This window comes from Rhea pennata, chromosome 6 (assembly GCF_028389875.1).
Source record: "Rhea pennata isolate bPtePen1 chromosome 6, bPtePen1.pri, whole genome shotgun sequence".
Lineage (NCBI taxonomy): Eukaryota > Metazoa > Chordata > Aves > Rheiformes > Rheidae > Rhea > Rhea pennata.
Genome location: NC_084668.1, coordinates 7,918,791 through 7,943,472, shown reverse-complemented (window position 1 = coordinate 7,943,472; position 24,682 = coordinate 7,918,791). Strand labels below are relative to the sequence as shown.

General features: G+C 40.9%; 1 protein-coding gene across 1 annotated transcript in view; it reads left to right on the top strand.

Moving 5' to 3' along the window:
* MGAT5 (alpha-1,6-mannosylglycoprotein 6-beta-N-acetylglucosaminyltransferase) overlaps positions 1-23,908 on the top strand; it is a 132,214-nt gene extending 108,306 nt beyond the window's left edge. The window contains exons 13-17 of the mRNA XM_062579271.1: positions 5,763-5,909; positions 9,605-9,721; positions 10,575-10,649; positions 14,770-14,927; positions 16,602-23,908. Of these exons, the coding sequence (XP_062435255.1) occupies positions 5,763-5,909; positions 9,605-9,721; positions 10,575-10,649; positions 14,770-14,927; positions 16,602-16,800 (696 nt within the window). The 3' untranslated portion in view covers positions 16,801-23,908. The remainder of the gene's footprint in view (positions 1-5,762; positions 5,910-9,604; positions 9,722-10,574; positions 10,650-14,769; positions 14,928-16,601) is intronic.
* The last annotated feature ends 774 nt before the right edge of the window (positions 23,909-24,682 follow it).

The window sequence follows — 24,682 nt, the reverse complement described above, 5'->3', positions numbered from 1 at the left end:
CTTTTTCTAATATTTGTCGTCTTTCATTGTCAGACAGATCAGAGTAAAATGCATTTCTGATGTCAGATCCAAATGAAGTGAAATACAGCTTATTGCATGAGTAATTATTTCTCTTATTTTTACTGTCTAATACTTGATTGTTCCAGTATATTTAGTTTAACAGAAAAAGTAAAACAGCAGCATCCTTGGATTGAAAGCGGAAATTGAGACTTACCATCTAATCAATTTGGGCTTTTTTTTTTTTTTTTCCATTTGGAACTGAATATTTTTTATTTTACTAAGCTGATGCTTAGTATTTCATAGGTACAGTGGCCATTCTGCCTTAGTGTAGGCTTGACTCAGTGTTAATCTCATTTCATGGATGTACTTGCTCTAAGTGTTCTTGTTGCCTGTACGTTCACAATTTGTGCTTCTGGTGTCCTTTAAGAGAGAATAGTTTAACATAGCGTAAAACACCAGCCTTTTAGCATTCAGCTGTCTCCTGTAGACAACTGCTGCATGTGTGGATTGATCATGTTGGTGTCAAAATCATGAAAGGACAGTTCCTGGGATTGAACTGCAAAAATAAGTGCAATTTTCCACAAAAGTCAAGCTGGCTTGAATGGGATCTTTGTAGCCAGAGAAGCTTTGTGTATGTGTGCACGTGCATCTGTGATGTTCAAGGACACTGGTAGAAAATTAAAAAGCTGACTTTTTTAATCATAATCACTTTAATCACTAGGCAACATGACCAGATCCCTTTAACGAATTTAGTTATGGGGCTTTTTTTGTCGCTAGACAGACAGTGTCCTGATGAAACTATTTGAATATTTGGAGCTGTGACTCCCTGATGGTAACATCTGTGTCCCCCGGGCTCGCCTGAACCCTCCAGGCCTGCTGCTTGCTGTCTCTGAGCAACAAATGATGTGGACAAGCGATGTTATTCTTAGAAAGTCAGAGTTAAACGGTAATTACCAAATCACCCGTCGCAGGGTGCTCACAGGTGTCAGTGTCCCTTACGCTGCCGTGTTTTGCCCTTAGACAGCAAAACAGCAATAGGTGACAGCTAGGAGATGGTTCTTCATCGGAGCCTTGCATTGCCCAGATGCGTTTGATCCCCCTCAAGAAGCCGATGCTGGGCACAGTTATCCTCGAAAACAGGCCGGCGCCGCTTGTCCTCGCCTGCGCGTTTCGGCGTTCGCGGGAGGGGGCTTCCCAGGCGGGAGGGGGCTGTTCTACGTGGTAGCTCGGCTGCGTCACCCGTGACGAGGCCGAGGCCGAGGCCCTTCCCCAGCCCCGGTGGGAAGGTGCGAACCCGTTCGTGCCGTTAGAGGAGAATGGGGTGGGCGAGCTGGCGGCCGACCCTGACTCCCTGCCGCGTGGGCAGCTGGAGGGCTCGGACCAGGCTGGCTTGGAAGCGCTCGTTCTGACTCTTTGAGAAATACGCCTGCTTTAGAGAAAGTTCAGGCAGAACTTCCTACTTCAATTCGCAGTCAATTTTTGAGGGAATCCATTTTTTGCTAGTAAATGGAATTTACAGTTTCTGAATGGTGCTTAATAAAACTAGGTGCAATATCTTGATCAGCTAGTTTCAGACAAATCCTATTCCAATGTTGGATAAGCAGAAATAGGAAAATGAATTTATAAATTTTTTTCATATTGTCTTTTATAAAGTAATACACTTTCTATTTCCACACACTTCACAAGAGCAGCTGAATAGTCATTTAACTGTAGTGAATCTATTCTGCAGATGTTTCAGTCACGAAAGGATTGACTTTTTCAAAAAACATTTTATATTCATGAGGAAAATATATCAAAATGGTTCCCAATAGTCTTTGCCATCCTCTTGTTTCTGTAGTTAGGAAAAGAATATATAAAATAGTTCAGTAAGGAGGCATACAAAAACGATGATAAAACTACCAACCCTAAAGAATAAATTAGATAAAGTGCACTAATGCAAGAAAAGGGAGAGGAAAAGATAAACAGAAGAGTTTATGAGACGATAGCACTTAAAATAGTCTCTGGAATATGAAAGCTTTCTCTTAAATATTCAGCCAGTAAGAACTATTCAGTCAGTGAACTAAAACTTTTACTTCTTATTTTGCTCTTTTGGCTGTGATTTATAGAGACTATTTGTTCAAGTACTCATTTTTATTAGCAGCCTGATCTGGTGCCGCAGATCCCACAAATAAATTGCTTACTCTTGGCAAAACAAACAAACAAAAAAAACCTAAAAGGTGCTGGTAAAGCAGTTGTCATTTCCGAAACGTTTCCCTCCTGGCCCCGCACTGTGGAGGGAAGGCGGACGCTGCAACCAGAGGAGAACGGTGTTTTAGCTGGTGGCCACCTCAAAAGCCTGAATTTCTGTAACAGCGATTCAATTCACTGTAAAGGTAGAAAAGGTTCCTGAGGAGCCTTGCTTGTGAAAACTGACCTGCTTAAGGGTTTCAGTAGCTGCTTAATTATTTAAGTTAGGCATGTGGGACTGCAGGTATGTGAAACCCCCTTTTTTTTTGATTGCAGATGCAAAGACACCGGGGTAGTAGACCGTGGAAAGGGGGAAGCAGCTTACAAAAAAAAAAAAAAAAGAAAAAGAAAAAAAAAAAGAGAGAGAGAGAAGAAAAGGCTATTACCAATAACCATTTTACATCTGTGTTTATTTGCTGCTATCTACTGTAGATACGCTTTTATACTCTAAGCACCTCCTGGCCACGATCTTGTTGTGTGTGGCTTAGGCATGCAGAACCTACTGTGGGTCTGTGCACACTTAAAATGCTGTACAAGTAATAATAGGTCTGGCTTTCAGCAACGTATTTAAGTTGAGCAAAACGCTCGCATACTGAACGAAATGATTTCAAGCCGTAATCTACCGGTAGAGTATAAAAGATTGCTACCCTGCATAGCAATTCCACTGCCATTAAGAAAGCAAGATAGGGGCTAATGTTTTTGCACTGTGGATACCAGCAATTACATTATCAGCATGTTCAGATTCGGAGTTTTGCAGCAGAGGTCTTAAACCATAGTGTACCAGAAGCTGCAGACTGTGGTATCCAGCACAGCATCAAGTAAGAGAATACCCTAAAAGCTGTAGTCAGCAACCTTCTGTGGAGGCAGCAGTGCTTGCTAAATGTGCGTTTTTGTATCACAAATCAGTTGAGATGCAGACTGAGCTTGACCTTTATCATTTTGTGGGAGGGAGCTCTGTCTTCTGCCCAGCCCGCAGCTACCCCGAGGAAGGATGTTTGATTCAATGGTACTTGAAAATAGTTGTCAGTTTTCTATCTTTTATTACTTCTACTTTGATTTCTTTTTTCTTCTTTTACAATTAGTGACATTCAGCATTTCCATTTTACACTTTTAGGAACAGATTGTTTTACCCTTTTGAGAAATCACAAGCTGCATATAATTGAAAGGATTAGTAAATTAGAGCATCATGTGGCTGGATTAACGGAAACGTCCTGCATTCACTAACGCTTTGCTTTCAAATTATAATGAATGTGACTTTCTCGAGTCAATCAAGTTTTGCAGTTTGTCATTAAAAAAAAAAGAAAAAAAAAAAAAAAACTAGCTCCCTAACCAAGCACCTTTTAGAAGGGCGACTTGGGGAGCGGGCACTCGGGAACGCGAGCCGAGTGGCGAGCAAGAGGAGCCTTTGGGAGTGTGCAGGAGGGTGGCGGGCGACCGCGGGCCGGGGCCGGCGGGCAGGCGGGCCGTTGCAGCGATCGCATGTATCGCCCTTCCTTTCTTCAAAGGTATGGCGCTGCTTGGAAGTAAGGGTTTAAAATGGATGCGAAACAGGTGGCAGGCTATTTATTATAGATTAAGAGCTGACAGTGTGCTGTGTGCTGTCACTGTGCAGAAACATGGTCCTTTCCCTGCAGAGCTTCCTCCTGAACAAATGGACCAGTCAGAACAGATGAAAAACTGTTCAGCAGTGCACAGCAGCGGTTTATTAAAAAAGAAAAGTGAAAAACAAAAAACCAAAAGTAAGGCATTCTCTATGTAACGGACAACTGGGGATCAGAGGAGAATTGATATTTCAGATGATTTTAATTGCTAGTTCTCTGCTGGTTTTCTGTCTGAATTAAGGAACATTTTTAAAAAGTAGCATCCTGTGTGCAAATTGTATGAAATGATCTCATGTCCATAAATTGTTTCTTTCAAGAGATTACATTTCTTGAAATTAAGCTTCTTTCAAGATGAAAATTAATATGTGCTTGTTCTGATTGGAAGGTAATATATCTTTTGCTATATATAGCAAATGCAGTTTTTTCAATCTAGCTTCAGTGGATATAGTGTTTCAGATCTTTTTCTATTAGGCACTGGAGAGTTTCCTGTAAGATTTAAATCTGCAAGATAATCGAGATACATTCTGCAAATAGATGACTTTTTTTTTTTAACTTGAAGATTTGTTTTAGTCCTAAATATCAATATTAGTCTTCATGTAGTAAAAATTGTGTGTCCTCAAATAAGATGAGAGGTTTTAACCACTCAGAAGTTTCCAACATTCTTTTTAAAGTCAGCGAAAGTCAAAATTTTATACTACTGTTGCCATCTGTCAGAGGATTAATGCTGCAAAGCCTGTACTCAACAAGACTGACTACAATTTTATGCATGAACATCAAGATTATTTTGATTTTTATGCAGCCTTAGCTAAGCTCCTGGGGAAAAAACATTGGTTTTCAATTTCTTGTTACTAGGATTCACTTCCATGTTGTGGAAAACTTAGTGTTGGATAGTACAGTTCAGCCTCCTCAACTACATACATCCTGAATACATGATCCTAATTGTTAGAAAGCTTGGTCTTTATTTTGTGAGGGGAAAAAAAGCAATAGCTGTATGTATTTATGTGAAGTTATTCAGCAGTGCAGAGAAAGTTGTGGCAGTCATGGCTGTTATGAATCAGAGTTCTTCGTTCTCTCGTTGTACTCAGACTGTAAGATAAGGAACCCTGTATTTAATTCACTGTTTTTAATTGTGCTAGAGAAGGAAGGAGGTAGAGCTCTAAATAATTACTGTGCAACTCTGACAAAATATGAAATTTCTTTACATTGGAGAAAAAACGCTGCCCTTTCTAGAGCACCTGTAATCTTGGCTGATAGTAAGACCAGTTTTGTGATGCATTTTTCCTCCTTTGATTTCCCTTGGAGGCATTGAACCCACTTAATCTTGCACAAGCGCTTGCTGATGAGGTACAGTGTCTTCAGCTGATGTTTGCTGCCATCTACCGTTTTAATTAGAAGAATAACCAGTTTGGCAGGAGCGTGTTCATATTGGCAAAACCAACAAATCAGCTGATGGGGGGGAGAGGAGTACAGTGGTGTAGCTGTTCAGGGAGGCAACTGCTGGAAAACCTGTACCTGCTAGTCGACAAGAGAGCCCCAGCAATTTGGCTTGAACAGCAATCAAACCACTGAATGAGATTTTCCCCCAAAAGTAACTGAAAGGGTCTGTTGTTGCCTCAGCTACATGAAAAACCTTCTCAGCTCATTACAGAAGATTATTGTCAAATCTGTTTTGCAGGACATTCCAGTACTGCTTGGGCGGGAGGTGAGGGGATGGAGAAGGGGTGGCTGAATCCCTCATAGCGTTAAGCATGATGATTTTCTTAATAATTTTATTATAGAATATAATAGAATGTTACTGAGCCCTTTTCTTCCTAAGGTTACATTTTATAGGCTTCTACCTTTAGAAATACATGCTTGTTTATTTTAGGTTAGGTCTTAGCTTTCAATTTTTGTAAAGAACAAAAACAAAGATGGTGCTTGTTTTCTGTTTTTCAGCTGTTTGTTGGTCTTGGGTTCCCGTATGAAGGGCCTGCGCCTTTAGAGGCTATTGCTAACGGATGTGCTTTTCTGAATTTAAGATTCAGCCCACCAAAAAGTAGCAAGAATACAGAATTTTTCAAAGGCAAGCCTACACTCCGAGAGGTAAGCTTTATTAATGTTGATAATTTCTGTATTGCATATGATTATGGATTTCTTTTTGGTACCACAGTGGTACAAGGAAGAATGATGTATATGTTCACAGTTCGTTGCAGAGTGTGAAACTGTTATCTCCTTTAGCCCTTGATGGGATTTTCAATCCTTATTTTTTAAGAACAAGCAAAATTTTTCATTCACATACCGTTAAAACTTTAGCTCCACATATCTGTATGTACATTCTGCTATTTCTTATTGCAAGATCATATACTTAAGTTTCACTTGAAAACCTGACATTCTGCCCAGGAGCAGATCATGCCATGTTACACATGATGTGTCAGTTTGAAAGAGTTTTTTTTTTTTTTATTTTGTTGAAGAAACAAACATTACTGTGTATTGTGCAATAAGTAAAGATGTGTTTAAGTAAATTATAAAAAAAAGTTGTCTGTGGGTTTTTGTGTATGTTTTTAGATCCCCCCCCCCCTTTTTCTCCTCCAGAAAAGGTCTGCTGAAGGCACTGTTGAGCTCTGAAATTAATACTAACTGTGTTCATGGTTGAATACTAAGTATATTTGGAGAAGCAGCTTCTGAGAGAACAGGAAAACCAAAACTCAAGGTTTCCAAATAGCTAGGACGTTCAGACTCTGTTAAGAGGAAAGTAAGGCTAAGAAAACCAGCCCATCGTCATACTTATCTTGATTGTAGGTAAAATTAGGCCTGTAACACTTGGAAGTATATAGCAGGCATATAGGCATTTTTGCAATGAACACTTCTGCTTATGACCGTGACTTGTTGATAGGTGTATGTGTGTACATATTACTATTGCGCAAGTATGTTAATGAATGCTTGTATGTATTTTCTTTACATACTTTCCTGAAGGAAAGCTCTGTGGTAATATTTGGAGCAAGGGAGTCTTGCACAGCAGGATTCGCCATTGCGACGATGCTTCAGCTGTCTAAACTGGGTACTGAGCAGCTCCAGCTAGTTGATAAGCTAAGGACAGTTTCTCATTTTAAACCAGGAGTATAAATTACTTAGGATTTGGCGAGCCATGGCTGTAATTGCCTTTCAGCTTGTTACACAAACAGTAGGTGCAGGTCGCTGAGTCCAGGTTGCCCTTTCCCAGAGTTTGATGTTACTAACAAAGGAGACAGCAATAAATAAGTAAATAAATAAATAAGCCAGTTTAAACTTGGACTTGGCATTTTTTTTTGAAGCTTTTCTTCTCTGAGCTGCTCAATTGCTTGTCCCTTTCCCAGTTCCTCTGTGCCCTGGCACAGTAGCCAGTCGGGCTCAGTAAATCCCCCCCTAACTCTTCCCTGGGAATACTAGCACTGGGGGTGCCAGGCTAAATCCTGCTGGCAGCGTCCGCACTAACAGAAATACTGCACACCTCGCTGGCAGGGGAGAATAACCACGACTGACTGCTTTAGTACTGAACCATGTCCTGAGCATTCCCCGTGAATACTGTTTGCTCTGTTAATGTGCTTAGTTCACCTACTCCTAAGAGCAGCCTTTTCCGCAACTGGTTCCCACAGCTGCGGTTAGAGCCCATTACCAGGTGCTGGTTCCTTGGAATTAAGGAAGTTCTGCCATTTTTTTTTCAAGTGGAAAAGGAGCACAAGAGTCTGTGCAATTCTGAGAATTGATTGATTATCCAAAGATGAGTTTGAGGATGAAGTCTGCCAAGTTTGCAACTTCTGCAAAGTAGCCTTTGTAAGTAAGTCACTGTTTCTCTCTTTCTTAGAGAGAGAAAAAGATGTTAACTGTTTTCCCACTTACCCTGAAGGCTGATCCTCCAGCAAAAACTCTGTGGGAGAATTGAAAATGAGAATTTTCATTTTAGGTCAACGGTTGTTTTGTCTTGGAACATCATTCAGCTGGGGAAAGAGACAAACATAAAAAAGGAAACTAATCACCATCAAACAGCTTGTTTTGTACTGGTATTTCATCTCCATTTCTTAAAAAAAAAAAAAGAGAGAAAAAATAAATAAATAAAACTGTGTGTACTAAATCTAGTTAAAACATGTGGGTGTTTTTTTCCCACAGAAATTATTTTCTGCTTTTAGGAAGAAAAAAGACTTGAAATTATAAATTAATTCAAAATTTACAGGAATTTTTAATTTAGGCTTTAATTATAGACTGAGGAACTGTCTCACGAGTGTTAAAAATACTGAGCTCTGGCTAATTAAAGCATTTCAGTATGAGGGAAGAGTCTTAGTGTTTTTTGAGAGTATGTGTGCAGAATAACTAGTGCAATAAAAATATGTTGCTAATTAGCCTTAAACAGCTAATAGCCTGAGAAGTTCAGTTGTTCACCTTCCAAATCTGGCTTTAGTGTTGCTGTCTGAGGTGGTCAGAGAAGGTGGTCTAAAGCATAATTCCTAAAGCCTTGTGGAATTTAAAATACCATCTGTGTTCATATTTTTAAGGTGCGGTAGACAGAAGTATTTTGTTGCTCTGGAAAGCATTAGGAATGGGGCTTCTGCAGTCTGAAGTTCAGCGCTCGCCGCGGCGTGAGCGGAGGTGGGAGCCGGCCCGGCGGCCGTTGCGGGGTTGGTCTCGGAGCACGGGTTTGTGCTAGGTGACCCCGTGCACCACTACAGGACAGGCTGCTTCTGTCTGTAGACATAACGCAACAGGCAGGGTTTTTTTTAATAGTTGTTGCACTTCTGGTTAACATTCATTCACACAAGAGAGCAAGTGTGGTATATACTTAGCTCAAGAGAAGTGTCTTTCCAGCAGATGCAGTTTTCTGCCTTGGAGCTTTTCTACTGTTTCATTTTTTTTCTATCACATATAATGAGACAACTGTGTGTGTATATATATATATGTATAAAAAAAAGTGATTTTCCTATCTTTTTATTTATTTATTTAAAAGCAGTTTTTTTCTGAGGTCAGTGTGAAAGGTACTTCTCTCTTCTGCAATTTTTGCTTCCTTTTAGTGTGTCTATTTGCATATTTCTTATTTCTGTGAAAAATGTAATAAAATCTTATTTTCAGTGTTGTTAGGTTATAGAGCTTCTAGCAAGCAATCTCTGATACACTTTGCTCTCAGCTGATGCAACTGATTCTTTATTGAAATTGTTCTCTGACAAAACAATGAGAAAATATCAGTTAAGTTTTAGTGCTGTCGTTGAGGTCAAATCACTCTTCTGCTGTCAGCAATGAGAATCAGAATTCATCCAAAGGGATAGAAATGGTGCTTTACTCAATTCTCTTTGTGAAAGTTTAGAAGTGTTTCAGTTTTGAAGCAGAGACACAGTGCAGGGTGAAGGTGACATGGGACAAGGACAACTTCTCTGCAAGTCTCTTGTGCAGGTCTAACCAGGACTGGCAGCAATCACAAGTTATGAAAACTGAGGGCTGTTCTGCGAATGATGCTCGGCTCTGTGAGGAAGCAGGGTCACATTGTGAAAGTAATTCCAGTAAGCAGCAAATATTGTGCTGGGTTTGTCATTGTGAAGACTAAAGCCACAAAGTAAAGCAAATGTTACCTGTGATCTGCATTATTTTCTGATTTCCAATTTGCTGTGTTTAGAGAGTGAATTTAGTCAGAAAATCTGACAGATAGCTTAGAAGGAATGATGTTGACTCTCAAATTTTAGCTGAATTACTGACGTATCTTTGTGTTACTTCAACAAATCTGGTGGAGAGAGAGACGTGGTCACTTATTTTTTGCTGGTATCATTTCTCCCTTTCAGCTGACATCTCAGCATCCCTATGCTGAAGTTTACATTGGGAAGCCTCATGTCTGGACTGTAGACATCAATGATCATTCTGAAGTTGAAAAAGCAGTGAAAGCAATTTTGAATCAAAAGGTGAGAAAAGTGTTCTCTCTGTCTGTAATTAATGCTGGAGAGCGTATCGTGTGCTGCACGCAGAGTGCCTTATAATGTTAGCCTGATCAGAGCAGAGTGCTGCTCTTTGGAAGGTTATTAAAAAAAAAATCTGGTGTTCTATCTCTCTGGATCTGATTATCATGATTTAGTACTGGATATGCCAGGTTTTTACATGAAAAAAGAATCTGTGGATATGTAAAGAAATATGAATTTCATATGTAAATTACAGAGCAATCTGTATTTTCTGTGTGTTCAGTGAGGAAGTTTCCTTGTTGATTCCTAGAGCACTACATGCTATCCAAATATATGCTCAACTCTTTTGACTGATTTTCTAGCCTTAACATAACTGCCACATAAGTGCTCCTGCACTTATAGTGGGGAATTCTAATGAATACACTTTAAAAAGAAAAAAGAAATTGGAAACCAGTTTGAAAACATGTTCAAAAGTATCAGATTCTTTTTTGTCATAATATTTTCTTTTTTTTTATTTCAAATACAGAATTGGCACTTAGTTAAAACACAGAGGCTTTTGGATCTGGTAGTGTCTCAGGCTAGTTTGTTACTTTGCAGTAAACCGTGAATTTCCATCATTTAAAATCTCCTCAGAGATAATCACAGAGCAATCTTTTCATTGCCTCTGCAAAGGAGAAGAAATCAGCTTTAACTGCTGGCTTTGTAAAACAGTGATTTGTTAATGACTGTATTTGCATTTATTTTTGCTGCTTAGGCTATCCTGTATTATATTCTATACAAGCTGCTACCACAGGTGCACCACAAAGTTTGTTTAAAAAAAGAAAAAAAAATCTAACCTAAACAAATGATGTTTCAACAGATTGACCCTTACTTACCCTATGAATTTACATGCGAGGGAATGCTGCAGAGGATGAACGCGTTTATCGAAAGACAGGTATGAACTTTTAAAGTGGGTTCTGAAGCCTTTTTTGTTCTATGTTGAGAAGGGAGGACACTCGTCGTTTTAAAGCTGCTTAATATTGTTGCTATTCAAATAGAAGCAATCAAACTGTCCTGTGCAGTCCTTGGCCAGGCTCAGAGGAAGTGCAGTTGGTGACCCACGTGGATGCAGAGAGCCACTTCTGTGCGCTGGACGTTGTGGGGCTCTGAGGCTCCTGCCAGGGACCGCACTGGTGGGATGTTTCAGTGCACGTGATAAAAATTCACTGGAGACAGTCTGGCAGTTAAAACATAGTGCCGAGTGCCAGAATATTCATCCTGGTTCTGCTGCTCAGTTTGACTCCAGGATCTGATTCATCTGTGAGCTTACGATTCATCGTGCTCCTTTGCAAAAATGGATATACTTATCTATTTCAGGAGCTATAGGATTTTTTTTTTCTTTTTGCAGAGAACCTATCTTCCTTCTAATGTTATGTCAAAGCAGAAGTGCTAAGTAATGGGTGGATTTTTTTTTTTTATGTTTTCACACAAAATATTTGGATCATGAAATATCACATAAATACAGAGATACTATTGTGGTAGAGCTGCCTCTAGTAAAGCCTCTGGGTGGATTTTCAAGTATTTAGCTTCAGTCAATAAAGCTTTCCATGGTTTGGAAGCCAGTTATTTAAAACACTGTTGGTCTCCCTGCATTATTACCACAGCTCAGCAGAAAGTATTGAGTTGGAGTAATAAACTGGAAAGATTTTGAATGGGATCCTGATTTCTAGAAGCTATATGTTTGCTTGGACTTCTGCCCAAGGCCAGATCTGTTGCAAGGGCCTGTTTTTCACCTTTAGTTCTGGCTTCTGCAGAAAAGCAGGAATAATCTGTTTCTCTTTTGTGCTGATTAACTTCCAGGATAGCTTTCCAAAGCACTTAATGGGCTCCTGAGCCTGTACTTTTGAAAGCTGACAGTATTATAGACAGTAATAAGAAAAAACGTAGTTTCAGCTCCTAAGTGTAGTTAACATAATATAGTTATTTCCAATTTCCTGCCAATAGACCTTCCTGCTTTTTGCTGCTGCGTTGATAACATAGCCAGTAAAGTATCTGCTCCTTTTGATTCATCCGAGTTAGCTGTAACGGAGAGTTTTTGTCAATACAGGAAGAAATGGAGCTCAGAGTAAGGGAGACAAAATAATAACATAGAGATAGTGTCTTTGGGGAAAAACTCTTCCTTCCCTCTTCCCCAAGAGTGCTAAGTCCGAGCTGCTACTGAGCACGTCTCAGAAACAGGTGTAGCATGATCTCGTTCAGTGTTTTAAAAAGTTAATTTTGACTAATTGTCGGAAGCTGTTGTTGTTTCACAGCCGCCGGGATGCTCGCGCACCTTTGTCAGCTCCGTTTGCTTAGCAGTGTGCCTGATGCACTGGATGAGGCAGAAAACAAAGATTCAGGGCTTGCTTGGAAGAATTTGCAGTGGGAGGCACGTAGAAGAGAGAGAGGAGCACAAGCTTGGAACGGGAGCAGAGGCGCATGGAGCTGATCGTGTAACTCGGGGACTGCAGGGTGCAGTAACCAAGGGAGCCCGCTCCTCGAGGGGCTTTGGCACGTGAAGAGGAAGAGGAGGGGGGCCGATGTGCTAGCGCAGATGTCGCCCTGTGGGGCAGTGAAAGTGCCGGACTAAGGGAGCTCTCTGGGGTTCCCCTTCTGGGGCCCGGGTCAGCACGGGGAGGGCAGTGTCGAGCCACTGCCCTGAATTGCAGGCCCAACAGCTGGGCTAAACTTAAGATCTTTAGGGTCTGAAGGGGGAGTTGCCGTGAGCTGTGGTTTCCTGCTCAGCAGCAGCACCTGCCCGTGCAGCGCCCCTGCCACCGGCCCGCCTGCGGCTCTGCGCATCCCTGTGACCTGCCAAATCCGCCCCCGGCCCCTTTGCTCCTTGCCGGCTCCAACAGCTGAGCCGGCTCTGCGAAGCGGCGGCGCGGGGTGGGAACCAAGGGGCGACACCCCTTAAATCGGCGCTGCCATCGAAGGAGCAGCAGGGAGCACGGCAGAGAAGGCGCGGGAACCCCGCCGCGAGCTCGGAGCCGTCGGATGAGGCGGGCTGGGCTGAGCCCACGGGCGCGCTGCCTTCGCGAGGCGCGCCCGAGCGGAGCGCGCGGCGCCCGGGCAGGGCACAGTGCCGCCGGGCGCCCACCGGGAAGGGCCTCGGGGCAGGACGGGCAGCCGGGCGGAGGGGTAGGGCGCCTCCCTTCCCAGCAGCAAAGCTGTTACATGGGCTCAGCCCCTCTCGCCCTGAAATTGAGGTTGTAGGTAAAACAAACATAAACCCCATCTTATTAATCTTCAGTTTTACATAAAATCTTTATTTTATACTTAATTTACTTTATTTTAGCGTATGATGTGGGGCAGGGTAGGTTTGGAGTGAAGTTGCCAAATTGAGGTTGCCTTTAGCGGCTGGTAGCAAACCAGCCAGGAAGGGCAAGCTGGAGCGTGCCGGGGCCCGCGGGGGCGACGCGCTCGGAGCCGCGCTGAGCAAGGCCTGCGCCAAGCCTCGGACCAGAAACGGGAGCCTGGTGTTACCTTGTGCCTAGACTGGGGGAGGAATTTCAAAAGAAGTATAAAAACTGAAGCCCCCAACATGCTAATAGCATACTAGTAACATATTTTCAAATTTAAATTGTGTTTTCTTTTTTGCGCTAACCCTAGTAAATCAGTGCCACCTACTAATGAAAATGCGTATGATTAAGGAATTAATTCATTTGCATTGCGACTTCATGAACAGCCAGTCTGTCATCTCTTTGCATTTTTCTGTGCAGTTTATGCCTGAAACACTTTTGTTTCCATAACATTGATACTTAGATTATCTATATGTGTGTATCATATTACTTTGTTAATCAAAATGCTATTATACTGAGAAAGCAACTCAACAAAGTAATAGCTCGCATTTTGTCATTATATGAAAGTGTTTATCTGAACAATACTCGTATCCATAAAACATTATGGATTAGTAGGCTTTAACCATGAACTTCCGCTGTGCGCTGTCAAAAGTATGACAAATTACTTGGGGTATTAAATTTATGGTTAGACCTGGGAGTACAAAAACTTCTTTTGGCAGAGAAAATCCAAACAAGGGGAAAAAAAATAATGAGAATTGATAAACAATTTTTGATCTCAGCTTTATTAAAATTTCAAGTAGTTCAGTCTTTTTTTGCTTTAGTTCACATTTTAGGACCTCTATGATACAAATATTGGTTTTGTCAGAAGAAAGCAAACCATGCAGGACTGGGCCCAGATTTTTTTGTTATCTTTTGAGGAGAGCTGCAGAATACAAAAGTACTGGTTGAGTATCGTGGGATGTTAAATAAAGCCACTGATTCAAATTTTATGTTCATTTTTTCTCATTTTAAATGTCAAGCCAGTAAGAACTTGTATTTGAGTAGTTTTTGCTAGCAGGTGTGTTTAGATACCGTTCCTTCCTCCCTTCCGTTGCGGGTGATGCTTGACTGGTCGTGTTTCATTCCAGTACAGAGAGCGCCCTTCTGCTAGCAGTTCAACCAAAAAGCACAAACTCTTTCTGAATCCCGATTGCTTTGTATAAATCCCGAGTCTTTTGGGAGCGCAGCTCGCTCTGGGTCGCTCTGGGTCCCCTGGTGCTTTGCTGGTGGCTACTCCGGGGGCCACTGGCAATGCCTCTGCCCTACAGGGCAGCTGGCTTCTGGCGTCCTCCTCCTACCAAACCTCCTCGTGATATTTGTGCTCTTACAAAAGTAGTCCTTGTAGCAGTGAATTAGTGAAACAGGATGTCACTGAGGAAACCAAAGCAGGGTTGGATATCTGAGGGTAATGAGAGTTTCTAGAATTGCTAATGATGTATTAAAAAACATGTAAGTGAGGAAGAAGCTCCTTTGGGAATAAAGATAATACCAGATTTGAACTAGTGATCCAAGGTGGTAATTCTCCTGTACTAAAAATATAATAAAAATGTATCATGCTTAAGTTATTTTAACATAAGCAAGATGTGTTGTAGAACGAGTGTTTGAGTTGATGATAATTGCTGTTATTTTACTAATGGGAAGAATTGCTGGCAAGGGACTGAATGCATTATAACAAAATCTGTCCTGTTATTGTAGGATTTCTGTCACGGGCAGGTGATGTGGCCCCCATTAAGTGCCCTTCAAGTAAAAATTGCTGAACCTGGAAAATCCTGTAAACAAGTTTGTCAGGAAAACCAGCTCATCTGTGAGCCTTCCTTCTTCCAGCATCTTAACAAGGACAAAGCTCTACTCAAGTGAGTACTTTAAAAGTCTGAACACATCGTTTGGTCGCTTTGTGTTACACTGGTTTTTGCCACACCACATTTCAGGTCTGAGCCCCGTGAGCCAGGACGGTGCGGGGGGACGTGCTGCCTGGTTTGGCAGCAGCCAGCTGTGAGCTCGGCTCTCGGGCCCCGGCAGCGGGGACGGCAGCAGTTGCTGCTGTGCAGGCAGCGCTGAGACAGCTGTGCAGCCCGGAGCGACATCTGCTCCGTCCCGCCGCGTCTCTGACCGGGGCCCCGCGCGGCGCCTTGCTTGCGCTTAGCGAGGTGCTTGGGCGGCAGGACCAGAGCTGCCGGGACTGTAACTGTGGTCGGATGAGCTTGTAGAACCGGAGGCGCTTCGCTGCCTCGGCTGTCCCCCGGCTTTCGCCCTGCCCTTCCGAGAACTAGTGACCTTGCCTGACTTCCTACATTAATCCTAAATGTGTTTGGTAGGGTGCTTGCGGAAATGGATCAAAAGCAAAATTTGCTTTTTTATAATAAAAATACCTCTATACACATTGCATGATTTATGTCAGTTGTTCACATAATTATGTAACAGCTTATAAAGGGTTGCTTATCTTTTATCATTTATTCAGCTCTTGGCTGCAATTCATTTGGAAACATTGGCAATTCCAAATTAGTTTCTGCAGACCTTTTGTCAAAGTAGCGTCCTAGATACAGATTCCTACGGCCTTTTGCATTGGTTGTGTTAGTACAATTTATAGTGCTTACCAGCTGTGCATTAAGGAAATTAATGTTGCTTGTAGGTACTGCTTCTTTCAGAATATGTCTGTGTTCATTTCGGTAAGAAAATAAAGCTAGGTGCCAGCAAGTGACCACCGGGGAACCTGCTTTCTAGGTTTTCTAACTTGCAGCGTAAACAAACAAACAAAAAAAAAAAAAAACAGACCCTATAAGCGCTGGGTTCGGGGTATTCTTTTTTGGTTATAAGTGCTGTAATTTCAAGTGGAATTCAGAAGCGTGTCTCATAAATGTATTTTTTTAGGCTTCTAGCTTTTCTAGCTGTCCAGACAAAGTTACATTTCTGCGGAGGGAAATTGCTGAATTTTGAAAGCCGGCAGTGTTTCCAAAATAAGTAAAAAGCCAACTCTCTGTTGGAATCACTGCCTCCGTACTTGAGCTTTGGGCTCAGAAAATAGCAATTTGATTATTTTTCTTTTTTTTTTCCTTTTCCAGCTAGCTAGTGCTAGCTGCTGCTTTGAATACTGGGCACCGGTGAGGGATGTGGCTCAGCGGCAGGAGAACTGGCGGGCTGCTGGGGACACCTGGCCAGGGGTTGCCTGGGAGAGACCTTTGCTGCTGAGGGAGAATTTCTCCTGACCTCAGGTTCTTTGGTTTTTGTCATGCTAGAAATCCAAGTTATATTAAAGCATTAAACTTGGGGAGCAGTCAGAAGCATATTTTCTTTTTAATTTCCCTTATTAATCTTTAGCAAACAAAATAAAGCTAAAAAGACTGCGCTACCTTTTGAAGAGAGTGTGCACAGGTAAAAAGAAATGAGTTTTCTGAGAAACTGCAGACTTCTAACTGTATTTGATTTAGCATGTAATACAGACTTTTATTGTACTTTTAGTGAGGAAGATAAAAACTGTACTGAACTCCTATAAACTCCACAGTGATTTAGTTGTGTGCTTTGCTTTTTAGGCATAATATTGAATGTCATACCGTCGAGTCTGCCAATGATATTGTGGTCCCCTCTTTTGACGGAAGAAGGAAGCACTGTGTTTTCCAGGGCGACCTCTTGCTGTTCAGCTGTGCCGGATCCCACCCAACCCAGAGAAGGATTTGCCCCTGCAGAGACTATATTAAAGGGCAGGTTGCGCTTTGTAAAGACTGCCTATAGCAGCTGCAGAGCTCCTTTTCAGCTGGGGACAAAATGTAAGTAGTTTTGAGAGAAGCTACTTATTACTTCCTGCACTTTTGTCCAGGTTTCTTGCTGCGGGCAGAGCTCTCATTGCTGGGCAGAATTACCTACTAAGAGGAGGGATTCATAACGAACGGCTAACTGATTCTTTTTTTTTTTCCCCTCTGAGAACATTCGCAGTGTAGCTCTTCAAATCTCTTCATCTGTTTGAGAAATGAGTTTCGTGCTCTACGGCGATTTGAAGATGACTGCCTGGAATAGTTTGTAGAGAATTCCCAGACCCATCAAACATTTTTTTGTTGTTCAGGGTTTTTTGTTTTGTTTTGTTTTTTAAAGAACATCTCTCATCGTGGTTAGCAAAAGGATCTCGACTTCATTCCAGTAGAAAATTGAAAAATATGTGCTTGAGGGAGGGGGTTACGGGGAGGGAGGACTAAAATACGGTATAGGTGCACTGTTTGGGGTACTGCTTTAGCTTGAATGGCTCTGGAGCGGTTTGCTGTAGAAGAACTTGGAATCATAAGATCGCTCTGCATCCTGCTACTGGGTTATCTGGGCCCAGTTCCTTTCCTTTTCTTTTTTTATTTTTTTTCTTTAGTTTTCTGTACAACAAGTATTGTCTGCATCACAGCTGCTGTACCAGAGCAGTCTCAATAGTGTTGTGAATGAGCAAAGAGGCGGTTGCCAGTGTTTGACACATCTTGGTAACTCAGCAGCTGACTAAGGTTGTGGCACTTTTCACTATGGAAAAGCTACAGAAACATACTGCCGTTTTCCGAACGGACTTGTCACGGTTTACTGGACCCATTTAGAGAGTAATCCTTGGGATTTGCCCATGCTTCTGTTGTAGTCTGTCCACTAGAAATACTGTGTGAAGCAAAAAGTAGTTGGCATCTTTGGAGCAATATTACCGTTAGAGCCTCAGTTTGCTACGCCTTCCTGTAGTTAAAGTGTTGCTGAATGACATAGAAAGGTTAAACTAAGCTAACTATTATTATTGTATGATAGAAATGTAAAATGTCTTCATAACTAGGCAGGTTTTTAAAGAGAAATCTGTTCTGAAGAACAGTTAAGACAACTGCTGAGAAAAGTATTGATGAGCCTTATGGGTTCTTTGGTTGTTCTGTGTTTTGGAGGAAAGGGTGTTTTTTAAACAGGCATGCCAGTTGCTTATTTAGAAAAAACAATTCAAGAGTTTGGAACTCAAAACAACTTTTGTTTAGAACAGCAAGTGAAATCTTCTGAAATGCCTTCTCTTTTTATAGGGGTAATTTGGGTTTTTTTTCCTGTATGAGGAGGCATGCTTCACAGCACCATTTGTAGTCCGGAAATGATACGCTGAAATTGGTGAGAAAGAAATCTGCAGGGTTATTTTGAAAGCAGAAAATTTGTATGTATGTGATCAAACTGGAAGAAAACCAAAATTGACATGAAGGGTTTTTTTTCATGAAAATTTTAAACAGTTACTAGATATTTTGACTAATGAAAAACAAAAACTATAAATTTTCTTTCCTTGGATATATCTGCTTGGTACATGTTTTTCTCATAACTGGCATTCGTTATTAGTATAGGGGTATTGATGCATCTCTTAACCTACCAAAAATCAAACAAGCAAAATGCTGTTGAATTCTGGATCAATTCTCAAGTCAAGATAACAGAAAAGCAGAAGTTTAAAGTTTCAATTGAAAAGCATTTGCTTCTTCAAGTTTGCTGGTTTCCTGCCTCACCATTCCTGGTGGTGTGATACTGTAACAGCCCCAACAGTACTGTGAACTGCACAGAAACTTAATCTGGAAAGATTTTTCAGGATCCAAGAAGAATATATAGGAACACGGAACAGCAGGGTTGTTGCCAGTGACTAGGTTGTGATGAGAATAAAATCTGCTGTATTTTATGAGTAATTTTCCAAAAACGAACAGTTATTTAATGGGAAGCTAACTTTTTGTACGAGAAGAAAACAAGCATAGGCTAGTACGAAGCCCTTGCTGTCAGCACAGCCGCGCAGTTTCTTCAGTCAGCACAACTGCGGTTTGTAATGATTTTAGGATCCAGGAGGAGCTGGAGGAGGACTGGAAATGGATGTGAGCAGGCACAACAATTCTTTTTTTATTTATTTAAAATGTTCCCCGCCTACTTGTGCATATTTATGCAACTGGAAAATCCCATGTTTTAAAGAAAGTATTTACACTTCTGCCTGGTGCTGGAAGTAAAGGCAACAACAGAATTTATCTTTGACAATTCAGCCTGAGGCTCCTCAGGCAGGAATTTAATAATTTAGAATGAGCTATTACAGAATTGCATTGGCAACAAAGTTTGTATGTGTGCACTTAAAGAATGCTAAACATATAGTTTTTGCTGTAGTATAATCCTTTGCTGTAAATAGATATTTGCTTGTTTCCTACCACTTCTGTATGGACCACCTGGCGTACTGCATTTTATTTTGCCTCTGAAACTTTAAAGATGGGAGGGGGTTGATATTTGTTATTTTAACATTTTATGGTCTAGTGTTTTGCTCTATAGTAAGCCTGCCTTTACAGGCAGGGAGAATCTGGTATAAACTCTGCTTTTTTATGCTGTAGCACTGTTTCTTTCTAGTCTACTGAACTGCATTGCTGCATACTGGCAAAAACGAAACAGCAGACACCAACCCCACTTGCATTTCAGCCAGGGACAAAACTTGTAAATTCCAAATTGGTTGGGTCTGATCCTATTTCAACTGAAATCTATAGGAAATGAATCATTAAAGAAAAAAATCAAACCCTGCATTATTAATTTTAAACTTAGTAGCTGAGCTCTCCTTGCAGAAGGAATAGTACTTTTTATGAAATACAGCTTCAGCCTAAATTTCTGTAAAAGGAAAATATCATGTGAGAACTGTGAGTGAGTAAACACTGTAAGCATTACTTTGTGAATCTGAGAGAGCACCCCAAGCCCCATCCCAAAGTAGGATTTGTTCATGCATATGTAAACAAGTGAATCCTTGTGCAGATGAGCATTTAGGGAAATCTGTGTGGGATTAGTTAAAAGTTTGAACGATTTACTAAGATGTGTATTGTATCCACAGGTCCGTAACTATTTTCCTTCCTAATTAAAGCATAATCATGCAGTCCAAATATTGCACTTAAGCAAGGATATTAGAGATGGGACTCTCTTACTGTATGGTTTTTCAGTCTAACAGTATAGCTTGCAGCTTTCTTACTCAGAATTCAGGTTTTTGCAAGACTTGCATTTGAATACATTGATCAGAGATTATGGGAAAAAATGGCAAAAGTTGAGTGTAAAAAACATTTTACAAGCTTTTAAACATATCTCTCATATCAAGACATTCTTTGTTTTAAAATTTTGTATTTTTGTATGTGACCTAGTTTTTGCAAAAGTCTTGTTCCTATGAGATTAGAAAACTTGAGAGAAACATTTACATATTTATTAAAAGTAACATAAAAGGCTTGCCTTTGAAAGGTAAAGTTGGTAAATACACACTGTTTAAAAATGCCAATAAAAACCTCATTTATTTCATATATGCAAGTTGATTTGCACATGTATAAATAGAGTTGCTTTTTGCATTTTTTGCTTAGTTTCTTTTTTGTAATTTATAGTTGCAGTTGTGTTTGCTTGTTAATATCAGATTATGTTTCTGCTACAAATATTTAATGTTTATGTGCCTTTTTCACTTTCTTTTGATGTGTTGGATGGGTATTTGGAATATGAACGCTGTCTGAACAAGTATAATGGAACACTAATTCCAGGTAAAAATAACACCTCGTGGCTACATAACTATTAATTGTGTGAATTTTAAACGTTTTAAAATAGTGGGGAAATCTGTTCTAAAAACATAAGGTGAGAGATAAGAAGATAAAAGATACTGTAACATTAGCGATTCCTGTAGAAGGTCATTTCAGTAAACGAAACGCCCTTTACTGAGTATCTGTAACCTAATGCAAGGGCCCCAGCTGGGATGGAGCGCTGGTTTAATGACCAGCGCAAACCCGTCTAGACCCGCTATATTCTGCAGGGAGATGTAGCCAGATCTCACGTGATCAGCACAGAAATTGAAGATACACATGCACACTTGTGACATGCCCCTTTTTTCAGATAGATGTGTGTGCATATAAGTACGTGCACTGGGCAATTCCTAGGAGAATACAATCCGCCTATGGTATCTGAATTTAGGACTGACAGTGGAGAGGGAAATCTGGATATTCAATGTTTTGCAGGTTTTTCTTTTTAATGATAGGCTTTTCTGCCAGAGATATTCTATTTACTACCTGTTGCTCGGGGTCCAGTTGGAGATCGCAGATCCGTGCTGTGGACGGAGCCGGGATCCTCCGTGGTCCCCACTGAGCTCCACCCCCACCCACTTGGACCGAATTTTGGAAGTTGCTTATTGACAAGCTTTCAAAGTTGCTGTTGACTTCAGCTGCAAATCAGGTTGTTAGGCGATGTCTTTTTCCCTCGCATAATCATGCTGTTTTGCCACTATGCTTTAAAATCCTCGTCAACATCCTTACTTTATCCTTGATATTAAAGACATGCCGTCCCCTTTCAAAAATGACTGGCTCCTCTAAATTAAAAAGACGATCTACGTGCTTGCAGCACTTCTTCTTTTAACAAAAACAAAAACCAGATTGCTTTCTCAGGTACATATTTTGCTCATAGTGCATTTTAGGACCAAATTGTGCTCCTAGTAAAATAAATTAAATGGGATGAATCAGGCTGGGAACAATCTCATCCACGTCTAATTAACTTAATGACTCCCACTGGCTTCAGTGATGACAGAACTCCTACATTAATTTTTGTTGAAATTAAAAAAAGCAGCTCTCCCTTTTTAATAAATATAAAGCACTGTATCTTGCAGGATAAAGACCAAACACTTGCAAGTTTTATTGAGAATGTAACAACAATCAGATTTGCTTGCTGCTATAGCGTATATATGCCATCACTCACTGAACTAATGTAACTTGCTATAAAAGCGTCAGTTGAAATCTTGATTAAATGATTTTCTTGAGTGTTAGTTATCACTTTTCAATTTGTCTTTTTCTTTCTTTCTTTTTTTTTTCTTTTTTCTTTTTTTTTTTTTTTTTTTTTAAGGAGTGCTAACTTTTCAGGTATGGCTGTTTCTTTGTGACTTTTGCCCTACCGCTGCTATGCCTTCAACTTTTGACTTATGATCTATTTTCATTCATAGTTCTATTTTGGTCCTATCATTTTAGGGATGACTGTAAAGTCATGGAGAAAAATGCACTGAAAGATGTATGCTTTCATTCAGGCTAAAAAGGCCAGGGACAGATACAGTTTCATTTAGACATGCTTTAATGATATTGCTGTAAATGTAACATGGAAGCATTGTTTTATGGGCAGTGACTTAAGTCTTATCTTAATATTTTTAAGCAGCATAAAGTTTAAGTTAGTTTGTAATTTCTGAATTTTATATATGAACAGAATATGTAAACAGCAAGCTCCATGTATCAAGTGTGAAATATTTACCATAGGAATGTGTTGAAACACCAGCGGCTGAACCCCAGGATGCCTCCAGTCTGAGGTGTCGTTCTTGTTCTTGCTTCCAGAGCAAAAGAATCTGACTAACTGCAGCTGCTGCCAGTGCGGCTCTTAAAACGTGGCTTGCTTTTAGGTTTGCTCCTTTATGTGATCATCCAGCTGAAAGGCCACCTGTCTGTTAAATGGATCAATGGAGCAGCTCCTCGAGGTTTTGGTAACGAGTACTAGAACACCACCGCCCGCACGCAGAAACTGCTTTTTATAAATGCAGTTGCAGTAAAATCAGCGATACCCTTCTCTGCCGTCCGCTGGGGAGGTCAGCGCAGATGTCTTGCACTGAAACTCTGGGTCCGTGTTATTAAGGCAGCTTAGCTGTAGGAATACGGTGTCTCGTTGCCTAAGCGCTTGCAGAACTGAAGCATTGTGGGCCCTGCGGTCTTCATGTTTCACACCGACGGTAACGCGCTGCTGGGTCTCTGCAACAGGCAAATGCATCTGTACTGCACTGTCATCCTTGGGGGGGGAAAGGAAAACAAAATACTGGCCCTAAGTCAGCGCTGACCCGCTCGTGCCTGGCGGCCCTGTGAAGGCACGGTCCTGCAGGAGCCGGCCCAGCCCCTGCCTTTACGGAGAGCGTGAAAACAGCCCCTTTGCGTTGACTGGAGCCCTTGGGAAAGTGCATGCGATACTTCCTGGCTCTGATTCCAGCAGTTTTAAGTATTTTGAAGTATCAAATAGGTACAAAATAAATTAAGCTAAACTTTTGTCTGAAGGCAGTTAATTTTAATATGGTTGTATCCATAACTATTTTGTTACATTCATTAACAAGTCTTTGCAGTGCAATGACAGTGAAGACCATTTCTAAGTCGTAATTTATTTGGTTTTTCCAAAGGAATACAGCAGAGGAGGAGGAAGAAATGGCAATTTTTACCACAGGAAAAAAAGCAATTTTTGTAAGAATAGAAAAGTTACCCAGAAGATTCTAAGAGAATTAGAAGAATAAAAATAGGGGAATAGTCAGTAGGCTAGTTCCAGCCACAGAACTTCTATCTCCCTAAACTTGCTTAGTTGACCCTGGAGGGGAGATCCTCCAGAGGGCAATTTAGTTTAGGTTTCTGGTCTGAACCATTCCCTAGAGAGCCTCTCCCTCCATGGGCAAGAGGGATCAAACTCTTTGAATACTCCCTGTAACACTATAAATTGCAGGAGGGGAGGACTGTAAAAATAAAAAAAACTACTGCTTTTTTGCAGATTAAAATTTGAAGTCAACAGGTTTTATATGTACTTCAGGGTAAGGCTCGTACATGTGTTTGGTTTGAAATCTCTCCTAAAGTTTGATTCTTTGTTTTATTTAAGTGATTGTGTTCCACTATATTAAGTTCAAGCAGTTTGATTCAGAAAGAACAGAGCACAGTGGTTCACACATTGTCAAGTTACTGGGGTTCAACAGAATGGGGTTGATTTATTATTTTTGTTTTTTTAGAAAAGTAAATGTCTGTAATGGCATAAAACAATGTTTTGTTTTCACTGTTGTAGAAAAAACTAGGGAGAAATTTATTTTTCAATAAACTTTTTTCTTGTGTGATTTGGATTTATGATTGCTTTGTGCTTAAATGGGAAGTCTATGAGCTGCCATTTATCAAAAGTTGGATTAGTACAGCTTGCTCAGCTGCAGTTACAGAACACTTCTGTCACCGGCCTCTCTTTAAAGGTGAGTAAACTATGGCACAAGGAGTCCCGTTTGCCCACATTTTAGCCGTAAGGAAAACAGGCAAGTGGGTGGTTTAGTTTTTTTTTTTGTTTTGTTTTGTTAATGAAAATGGATTATACTGACTTAATGGATTAAAACTGCTGTATTTTCTACCCTGCAAAACAAGATAAAAACACAAATGGGGGAAATACCAAGTTTCATTTTAGGGTGGCAGTTTTGCCACTGCAATAGTTAGGAAATCTTGGATTCCTGACACGCAAGCAAGACTCTGGAATTGCTCAGTGAGACACTGATACACAAGACTTACTGGCACAATACACCATGTTATTCTGAAATAAAGCTATGTCATGTTAAAATAGTGGCTTTAAGGAGTGTTATCTTTTAAGATCCAACCTTAAATGCAGAGAGCTCAAACGTTTATGAAATATTCTCATGTGAAACAAGAGATCAAGCATGAACCTTCGGACTGCACGCCTGCACTGCTTCCCTCGCCACGGCCCCCGCGGCCTCGTTGGCCTGGTTGGAGCCGAGCGCAGCGCGGGCGGCAGCAGCGACTGCCTGGGAGCTGCCGAGCGCGTCTGGGCGAAGATTGTGTGAGCGAGTAACTCGCGTCTTGGAGCGTGAGTTCAGTGCACTTGAGAGGCGCCACGTGAA